The sequence below is a fragment of the Silurus meridionalis genome, chromosome 17 (genome assembly GCF_014805685.1).
Source record: "Silurus meridionalis isolate SWU-2019-XX chromosome 17, ASM1480568v1, whole genome shotgun sequence".
NCBI lineage: Eukaryota > Metazoa > Chordata > Actinopteri > Siluriformes > Siluridae > Silurus > Silurus meridionalis.
This window is the reverse complement of record NC_060900.1, coordinates 6,719,523-6,729,621: the sequence shown is the minus strand read 5'-3', so window position 1 is coordinate 6,729,621 and position 10,099 is coordinate 6,719,523. Positions and strand designations below refer to the sequence as shown.

At 36.7% G+C, this 10,099-nt stretch overlaps 1 protein-coding gene across 1 annotated transcript; it reads right to left on the bottom strand.

Annotated features, from left to right (window-relative positions):
- Positions 1-5,908: 5,908 nt before the first annotated feature.
- On the bottom strand, positions 5,909-9,547 carry LOC124400278 (taste receptor type 1 member 1). The gene is made up of 6 exons (XM_046871980.1): positions 9,369-9,547; positions 8,638-8,935; positions 7,789-8,544; positions 7,464-7,676; positions 7,121-7,241; positions 5,909-6,837 (listed from the first exon to the last, which is right to left on the bottom strand). The coding sequence occupies exons 1-6, from the start codon at positions 9,545-9,547 to the stop codon at positions 5,909-5,911; spliced, it is 2,496 nt and encodes an 831-aa protein (XP_046727936.1).
- Between the last annotated feature and the right edge of the window lie 552 nt (positions 9,548-10,099).

The window sequence follows — 10,099 nt, the reverse complement described above, 5'->3', positions numbered from 1 at the left end:
TATTTAGTATGCAAAGTGACTTAACGCAGGCCATCCACGAACAGTAGCCCAGGTCATCTGAAAGCGAAACAAATCGTAGAACCGCCTCAAAACCATTCATAGTTTCAATACCAAATAAAGAGGAATCAAATGGCTGTTTGCAAGGTTCACACCAAACCCAAGCATATACTCTGCACAAACCCCAACCACAAGCACAGAGTTGCACAAAACCTGCAAGAGAGGAAAAAGGAATAAAAAAATGCCCATCACGTCTCTGTTTGCTTTGGTCTGATCAAACACGTTCTATCATGAATTTCTATAGACTAGTCTGTAGGTTATTTAAGAGTCTTTATTTTGCTGCACGAGCACAATGGCCTGTGTTTGGCTGTGTGCACTGGGGTTAGGAGCTGAAAAGGCGAGAGGAGCGCATTAACATCGCTTTGGGTTTTTCTTCAGGCCTGAAATGAACTGGCGGAAAGTAACTTTATAACCCGCTGAAGGATGAAGCCTTTGTCCAGGCTCCTCTTGAAAAACACAAGAGACTAACAAAAGGGAAGCCGTCTCATTGTTCACCACTAAATCTTTGGTCAGTGATGCGCCTTGAATTGCAAAACATCTGCCATTTACTTTCTGGACTTTGGAGAGCGCATTTGTGTAAGAATGAAAAGAGCGGGCGACTCTGTGGACACTGCTTTCGGTAAAAAAAAAAGAGTAATGACAAAAGAGGCGCGAGCATGGAGGCGATCCTCAGAAGCAAAGGTTGTATATAAATGGCTTCATATTACAATTTTAGAGGGAAAAAAATCACTGAAGCCCAGTCTTTCATTTTTTTTGGAAAATTCTTCCACGCATTTCACGTGTGATCACGTGAGGAAATCCACGTGAAGCTGCAGTTCAATACGTTACATCCCGACGTGGCAGGTGAACTCAGGTAAACGTGAAAAAAACGTGGAAAAATGCATGCAGTAATAAAGATCAGATGTGAAAATGGTCTAAGATGTATTATTAATAGTATCTTCAGAACTAACTGTGTGTGTGTGTCTGTGTGTGTGTGTGTGTGTGTGTGTGTGTGTGTAAGAATGTGTTCACTGACGCATAAGACCAAGAAATGAACACCTACTGAAGCTTTAGCATCTGATGTAAAAATACCACAGATGATTGAATAAAGGAAATTCCCAGATAAATCCCAGATACAGCAGTGGTCAATAATATAAAGTATAATATAGAGGATAACGTGAAGATTGTCTGCCTGTATAAAATCTGAAAATCAGTGTTGATTAAGATCAGTTCCTTCAGTATTTTTAATCCAAACACATGGGAGATTTGGACTGCTTGGACTTTGAAATAATAAAATCTCAGTAGAATTTGATTCTTTTGGAATTACATAAAAAATATTTGTTACAAATATTTAGGGGGAAAAAATGTACATACAATGTGAAAAGCTGATATTTAGCAAAAAAATTACATACAACTCAAAAAGCTGGATCTGACCATAATAATGACATCTAATGGCAAGAAAAAACATTCGTTTTAAAACTATTTTTAAAAAAGTTAAAAGAACAATAAAAACAAAAATAAAAATACAGTTGAGCATATTGGAATTTCAATGTTTTATCAGCTATAAAATGATCTGACTATAATAAAAGTGTATTTATGACGATTTATGGCTATAATATCATTATATCTAACACACATTATATCACACATGTTGATTTAAGTCTAAGCCTTAGTTTATATGAGGTGGATATTGCATTTGCAAACTACTACTACTACTACTACTACTACTAATAATAATAATATTATGTAGTCTGGTTCTCTATAGCTGAAGGAAACGGCGTGGGTGGCATGTGCTTCTCCCCCTGACGTAAAATTGGGATAAAATCGACAAATTGCCGTTTTCGTGCATTTAGAGAGAATATATAGGAGGTGTGTATTGCATGCTGGGTTTCACCATTGAAGCGATTCGTTCCTGCATTCACGGTCCGTCCTCCTGTTAACAAGTGCGCTCAATGGTGGGGAAAAAAGGCGCAATTCATCTGTGAAATGAGCAGCGCCTGAGGGGACTGAGCTCCTCACACACCCTGCTGTGGAGCCTGGCTACATCAGTTCCACTTGTTAGGTTAAGTGTAACAGGTTCGCTGAAACCAGGAACCACAGCCTTGGGTATAAGATTTAAAACGAGTCAAAGGTGTAACTCAGCGTGCTATTCACGGGGAATGTGTGATACAGTAATACAGTAAGGGATGGTGTTGAAGACTTAACATGTAAAAGGTCCAATGACTTATGTGTGATCCCTGTGGATATTAGAAACATTGATGCCGTTCTTTCTAGGTACAGAGATTATTCCACCCTTGGAAAGTCACCAAACTCTAATAAAACACCTATATAGCACCCCTATGACAGTTCTTGGTGACTTCAACCTCCTATCTGACAAACTTCAGTCATCTTGGCTCCTGACTTTTCTGAATACATTCTCCTTGATTTTAACAGCTGCCCTCCCACACACAAGGGAGGAAATGTCCTGGACCTGGTTTTCACTCCTACTCCGGCTACAAACATTAACTTCTAACCACTTCAAATTTCTGATCATCACCTGGTTTCCTTTACAATCACTCTTCCAACCCTACCTAAAAAAAAAATTCCAACATCTCTTTTTATTTATCCAAACCTCCACTCCATCTCTCCCTCCTCTGTAGCTTCCTTTATTCTTTCATCTCCTCCTGACCCTGACTCCTTTTCCTCGCTAACGTTGGACTCTGCCACTGACTCTTTTCTCTCCTCTCTTTCCTCAATCATGGATCTCCTTTGCCCCCTGACCACAAAAACCAAGAAGACTTCTTGTCCCACCCCTGGCTATCAGCAATCGGCACAGCAATCGGCAGATTGCCTTACAAAGAAAAGCGGCACATTCCACAGAAATGGCAGACTTGCCATGCTTGATGGACATATCTTCATGGATTAGTGCTCATCAATTAAAACTCAACCCCAGCAAAACGGAACTGCTGGACATCCCAGGTGATTTATCTCCAAGTAAAGATCTCTGAATAACTCTTCATGACTCTTTGCTTTCCCCTTTAGCCACTGCTTACAACCTTGTGGTAACCATAGACAATCAACTGTCCTTCTCCTTACATGTTGCTAATGTGGCTTGTTCCTGTCGATTTCTTCTCTACAACATCTGAATTATCCAACCATTTCTGTCCGGTGCTTGTTAAGTCTCTTGTCATTTTGAGACTGGACTACTGCAACTCTCTGCTGGCAGGTCTTCCTCTGAATGCTATTCGTCCACTGCAAGTGATCCAAAAAGCAGTTGCCTGATTTGTGTTCAACCTGCCCAAGTTCTCCCACACCACCATACTGCTGTGTTCCCTCCACTGGCTTCCTGTAGTATAAGATTCGAAACACTGATGCATACAAAGCCAAAAATGGACCAGCACCCTCTTACCTCAGAGACCTCATAACACCTGCATCACTGCACCACACTGCCTGAGATTCTCCAGCACTTCTCAACAGGTACCACCTTCTCTCAGGATGAGAGGTAAGTATACTCCAAGGCTCTTCTCTGTTCTGGCACCGAGGTGGTGGAATGAACTTCCTCTAGATGTCCAAACAGCAGAGTCCCTGGCTATGAAGGTTGAAGACCTTCCTCTTCCTGAAACCCTTAAACTAACACTTTCAAAGTTTGCTTTGTAAAATAAAAAAAAAAAAAAAGAGTTGTAGGGTGATTTATTTTAAGTTTGTAATCTAGCATCCTAGTGTAGATTTATTCTTTGATGGAGAGTCAAAGCACTTTTGTACGTCTCTCTGGACAAGGGCATCTGCTAAATGCCACAAATGTATATGTAAATGCAGACAGATAGGTGGCATCAGTTGACAGACTAAATTGCCTTCCCAATTCTGGAATTTAATATTCATGCCCAATAATTGTAATAGACCTTATAGTTCATACCCTAGGCTGGTATAAATTCATAGTAGCATTGTAGGCATTTTGACCAAGTCCCTCTTGTACTGTAAATGGTGGATAATTTACAGAATAAGGGTGACAGACACCCTTATCCAGAACAACTTACAGCAGTTGAGGGTTAAAGACCTTGCTCAAGGACCCAGGAGTGGGAGCTTGGTGGTGCTGGGATTTCAACTCATGACCTTCTATTATAAAACTCAATGCCTTGACCACTGAACTACCATCTCCCAACATATTTGCAGCATAAAACAGGAAGTCATGAGTTAAAATCCCAGCACCACCAAGCCACCAATCCTGTGTCCTTGAGTAAGACTCTTCACCCTTGACTGCTCAGTTGTAAGTCACTCTGGATAATGGTGTCTCCCAAATGCACTGTGTACTGTTATACTTTCCTCATTTATGTTACAAAGTAAGAAGTTCAGTACAAAGTGATTTTAAAAAAGAGATCAAATGAAAAAGTCAAAATGAAAGAATCTAATATGGTTATGCATAATGTAATACAACTTATAAATATTCCCAGCAAAAACACTTGCATGTAGCCTTCAAATAAATGTTTTTTTTTAATTACTTTTAATTATTAATTTAGGACAGGGTATTAGGTGTACCACTGATAACCCAAGATGCTCCCTTCACTGGCTTCCAGTAGCTGCACGTATCAGATTCAAAACACTGATGCTTGCCTACAAGGCCAAAGATGGACCAGCGCCATCTTACCTCAGAGACCTTATCACATTTCGCACTGCACCACGCTGTCTGAGATCCTCCTGCACTGCTTGACTGGTACCTCCTTCCCTCAGAATGAGAGGTAAGTATACTTTAAGGCTCTTCTCTGTTTTGGCACCGAGGTGGTGGAATGAACTTCCCCTAGATGTCCGTACATCTTCAAGTGACGACTAAAGACCTACCTCTTCCTGAAACACTTAAATTAGCACTTTCCAAGTTTGCTTTGTAGAACTCAAGAGTTATATTTATATTAAGTTTGTAATCTTGCGTAACCAGTGTATATTTATTCATGGCTAGAGACTTAATACACTTTTGTACGTCATTCTGGATAAGGGCGTCTGCTAAATGGCGTAAATGTAAATGTAAATGTAAAGAAGCGCTTAAAAACAAATAACAAGAGTAAATTATTGTGTCATTTGTTTGTTTATTCTCACTTAGAGGAATGATGTAACAAATTCACATTGATGGCACACAACATATACACTACATACACTACATACATATATATATATATATATATATATATATATATATATATATATATATATATATATATATATATATATATATATATATATATATATATATTTTTTTTTTTTTGTATTTATAAACACATTTTCTATAAGCAGTTTTACAGTAGCATGCAAATTCAACAATATTTCTTCTTTTCTACATTATCGTAAAACTCTACTATCACATGTACACTTGATTAGTATTATTAGTCACACAGAGCTGAACAATTTGAAAACTTTTGAAAGCAAAAGTTATTGAAAGCAACAAAGCTACAGATAACTGACAAATTTAAGGGAGGAAAGAGAACAAGTACTTACTTGCAAATCATTAAAACAATAAAAACACACTAATTAAATAAATATAGCTTGACAATGTATTGCAGCTGAGAATCTACCAGGATCTATTTTGCATCTGCCAATCTAACTTTAAAAAGTTTCTCCGAGTGTATCTAAACAGTCTCCCAGTGTATTTAAAGGGGTTTTATGATCATAATGAACTTTTAACTTAGATAATTGTACTGATTGAGTTATTTTCAGATGTTTGTGTTTAAGAATCATTAACAATGAATATATTTTACCATATTAAATGTATGTACACATTTCTGCCATCCACTGTAATTACACCATAACACAACCAATAGTAAACTATGCACAAAAGGGTACATATTTGTTAAGTAGATTATGAACACACCACGATTAAAATGATATAAATGTGCACTCCCACTGCAGTCTACATCCTGCTCATGGTTTGTGTATAATTCTGAATTGATGTCTGAAAGTATGCTTGAGTGTTTCTTTGTGGCTGAAAAATGATAACATAAGACTTTGGAATGAAGTAGCTCATTAGGATGCCATATAAACTGGACAACTGGGCCCCAGCATTGAAGAACTGGATGTACAACCCTAGAGGAAACTTAGTCACTGTAAAGTAGAAAGACCAGCTAATAAAAAACAAAAGCATGCTGAATGTTATAGATTTGGCCTCATTGTAGTTTTTTGGTAAATCTGTGCTCATATAGGAAAAGGAGAAACAGAGGACACTGAGGGACCAAGTGAAGAACACACTGATGAAAAATGTCTGTTCGTTCCCTGGTGAACAGCTAAGGATAAGTGTATCATCTACATAAATATTTTTAGGACTGGGTGTTTTCTGACTTATCCATAAAATGCAAACAAATGCTGAAACAGCTGAAAGGGTGCCAGTGACAATCCATTGGGCATTATATTGCACCCACAACCTGTTGATCTTAGGAAATTTGGCAGACATTTTAAAAATGCAGAATATCTGAAAGGAGCGGACGGTCATGCAAGAAAGGCAGACGGAGTAGAAAAAGTAAAACATTACATTTCTGAAAATACAGTGCATCTCTGTTGGCTGTCCCAGGAAAAAGAACACACTTATACTGGCCAAAGCCAAAGAAGCGAGCATGATAAAACACATATTGCCTCCAGCAGATTTTACAACTGGGGTATTATAATTGTATGAGAACAGCATGACAACTGCAACACACAAAACTAGAAGAGTGGCAGCAAATACCGTAATTATAATGGAAAGAGGGTTTGTTTTCTGAAGATACAGAATGGTGCGCTTTTGGCACGATGTGCTGCCCTCTTCTGACCACTGGTCGAGATTACACGATTTGCAGGTGTAGGGGTCTTCTAAAACAATAAACGCAAAGAGAGAGGAGTCAGATGAAGAACATCGATTTTACCTTACTTCTGAGTGTCTGTCAACATTCACCTAAATTTCTCAGAATTAGATCTTTAGCATAGTTTTCTATGTTGTTATGCTGCCTGACAAGGTCACTCAATGTAACTTAGGATTAGTTTACAGAAAACAAACACATCTGCACAGAATTGCAACATTGTTGCCAATAGTATATTAATAAGCAGAAAACCAAATAGTGCAAAATAATTTATAAGTGCATATACGTATACTTACGTGTATAGTTTACATAGGTGTTTATTTCACATATTTTACACACAAAACAACATGCATAATTTTTGTCCTTTTCCATTCTGTATCCTGGTGAACATTCAGTTGAGCAGTTTGCGAAAGGAACCTTATTAAGACAAAAGGAAATATATATATACATATCATGAATCTCACTGTATATATATATATATCACGAATCTCACTGTATTTTATAGATTATATATATATATATATATATATATATATATATATATATATATATATATATATATATATATATATATATATATATTTTTTAAATACAGTGAGATTCATGATGTAGTACATAATAAATTGAGATTCAACTTACAGACGCATTTCTGCCCCAACTTATAAGGGAGTTGTTGATGGTGAATGCAATTTCTGGATATGAGCTGTATGTGCCAATTCTTTCAAACACTGGAGGACTGGTTTCAAGACGCCAGAAGACCACACTATAAAATACATGTGGATCTCCATGTTGATCATACTTTACTTTACGGCCATTAAGAGGAAAATCCAGCTTCTTCATTTCCTTTAAAAGCTGAAGAATATCAGAGAAAAATAGTTTGTGCAGATTTCATCCAAAAAACCAAAACGAAAAAGATTCACCATATATTTTGAATATTTAAATATCAATTTTCAAAACTTCATACCATGAAGGGGTAAACTGGAATGCTTTTGTTGCACCCATTTGCATTACACTGTAGAATTTTGTGTAATGCAGTGGCCATGGTGTAGATCGCAGCATAAATAGGAAAAGAAAATGTGGGATTTTCATTGAAAATTTCCTCTGGACTTAAAAGTGAGCAGTTATTACAGTCCTGGTTGCACATTTTTTCTTCTTTCTGAGAGGCATATGCTTTGCTATTTCTCAGGTATTTATCATTGATGTTACTCTGTCTGTTGTAGATGAACTGTTTAAATCCAGGAAAAGACACTTGCTGTTCTGTAATGCCAAAAATCTTTCCAATGTTTTGTATTCCTGGTTCACTCGGGAGCTGCTTATTCATAGACCAAACCTCACTAGCAATCCAAACTTTATTTACAATTTTGTTCTTTATAGCAGCTCTGATTAGGTTTGTTGCTACTTCTTGGGATGAAAAAACCACTATGATTTTAATGTTGCGCTTTTCAATAGTATTCAGTGTGGAAATGTAGTTAGAGGTTTGATTAAGCAAATCCTGATGGGCCAAGCAGATGTTGTTGTTTTTGGCATACTGGATAAAGAAATTCAGGCCATCTTGGCTGTAGTCATCCTGGCTACCAATAAACGCAACCCAGTTCCATCCAAACCATTTAATAATGTGAATAATTATGTCGACCAGGTTTTTGTTGTTAGGCACTGTTCTTAAAAAGGAAGGGTAAATGTATTTATTACTCAGTTGATAACTTGTTGATCCATAATTCACCTAGAAAATGAAAAAACAACCTTGAATAAACTATGGCAGTTGTTAGTCAATGAAGTTAGTTTAAATTAAGGCAAAAGAAAAGTATATCCTCACCATTGGAACAAGAGCTAACGTGAATAAAGGCGCCACTGTAATGGTACTAGAGCTGCCGTATGGCCCTGTCACAGCAATTATTTTAGGCTCATATTTGTTAAAATATTTCAGAACTGGAATAGATCCATTCTTGGACATAAAATTAAATACAGAGGGGAAATTCTGCATGGCCGAACAATAGTCAAAGATCTCATAGCCGAGAGAGACATCAGGAAGGAGAGTGGAAGAGTTATTAATCTCTTTCACCGTATACCTCATCATCTCGAACATCCGATAAGAAGACTCATCAAAACTGTATCTGAAATAAAGAAACAAGAGAGAGATTTGAAAGAAATTCTTAATCCTTAAGAAAAAAATGATTAAACCTTGTTTGTAAGTATGAACAGAAGTATACTATGTAATTAAGGATATAGCACATTTTTGCCAAACTGTTTCATCTGTGACTTTAGAGAATTAATTACAATTGGATTTTGAAGCCTTGCATGTGGAGCATTTGTCCTTTGTGTTAGCAGCGTTTATATAAAATAACCAAATTGGACTTTTAATCCAATTTGAAATGAAATAATAATAATAGTATTTTTTTGGTATATATAAAGTTTCTAGTAATGTCTACAGAGAAGGTGTAGGTACGTGCTAGTTTCTAGAGTGTGTCTTCAAGATAGAATATCTGGCACTTTGCAGAGTACAGGTTTTTGCAACTGAAACATTAAAAAAGAAAGTATATCACTTACCTGAAACACTCAAGGGCCACTGGGTAGGAATGGCGTACTTTAGTAGAAACGCTATTTAATGAAAACAATCCGCCCAACAAATAATCTCCCTGCAAGCTGAATTCAGATGAAGTGCCAATGACTTTGACAAAGACTTTACAAAATTCCAAAAGGAAAACATAAATGGTAAGCCACTGCATCTTGCCAAGTGAAACATTTCAGTGACAAAGATGGGTTTTAAAAGTAAAAAAAGAACGAGGGGAAGTTACATCCGTGTCCACTTTACATAGGTGAATTTGAGTAAACCACTACATGCATCATTACACTATGAGTTTTTGTCAAACACAATATTACAATAACAAAGTATGTGCTGTACATTGTCTAAAATGGCCAAACAATCATAAACATTATAATCATACTACAAAAGGTAGATACTTATTAAGTCTTTGCAAAAGTCTGTATCTAAATGCTGATCATCAAAAGAAAGTATCCCAGATATGTGTATACAGGGAAACCCTGAATAAATCAGTGGATAAACAAAATGAGAGCAGATGTTCTGCATAATCCAATCAAGTGATTAATATCCTACTATGCTCCATGGCATGTGTAAAAATAGCAAGTGGATTTGATAAAGAATTAATTATAAGGGTAAGAATGGGAGTTTCAGTCACTTAATCTTTGGCAAGACAAAAGTAATATTATGCGTTTTCAGTGTCCATAAAGTATGTGCATGGTGTGATATATGAGGAAAA

Excerpts from the sequence above, each read along its gene's own strand:
- LOC124400278 (XM_046871980.1), bottom strand. The coding sequence starts at position 9,547 with ATGCAGTGGCTTACCATTTATGTTTTCCTTTTGGAATTTTGTAAAGTC. Across the intron at positions 7,677-7,788 it reads TTCCAGTTTACCCCTTCATG|CTTTTAAAGGAAATGAAGAA; the intron begins GTATGAAGTTTT and ends GATATTCTTCAG. Across the intron at positions 6,838-7,120 it reads CACCTATGTAAACTATACAC|AAGACCCCTACACCTGCAAA; the intron begins GTAAGTATACGT and ends TTATTGTTTTAG.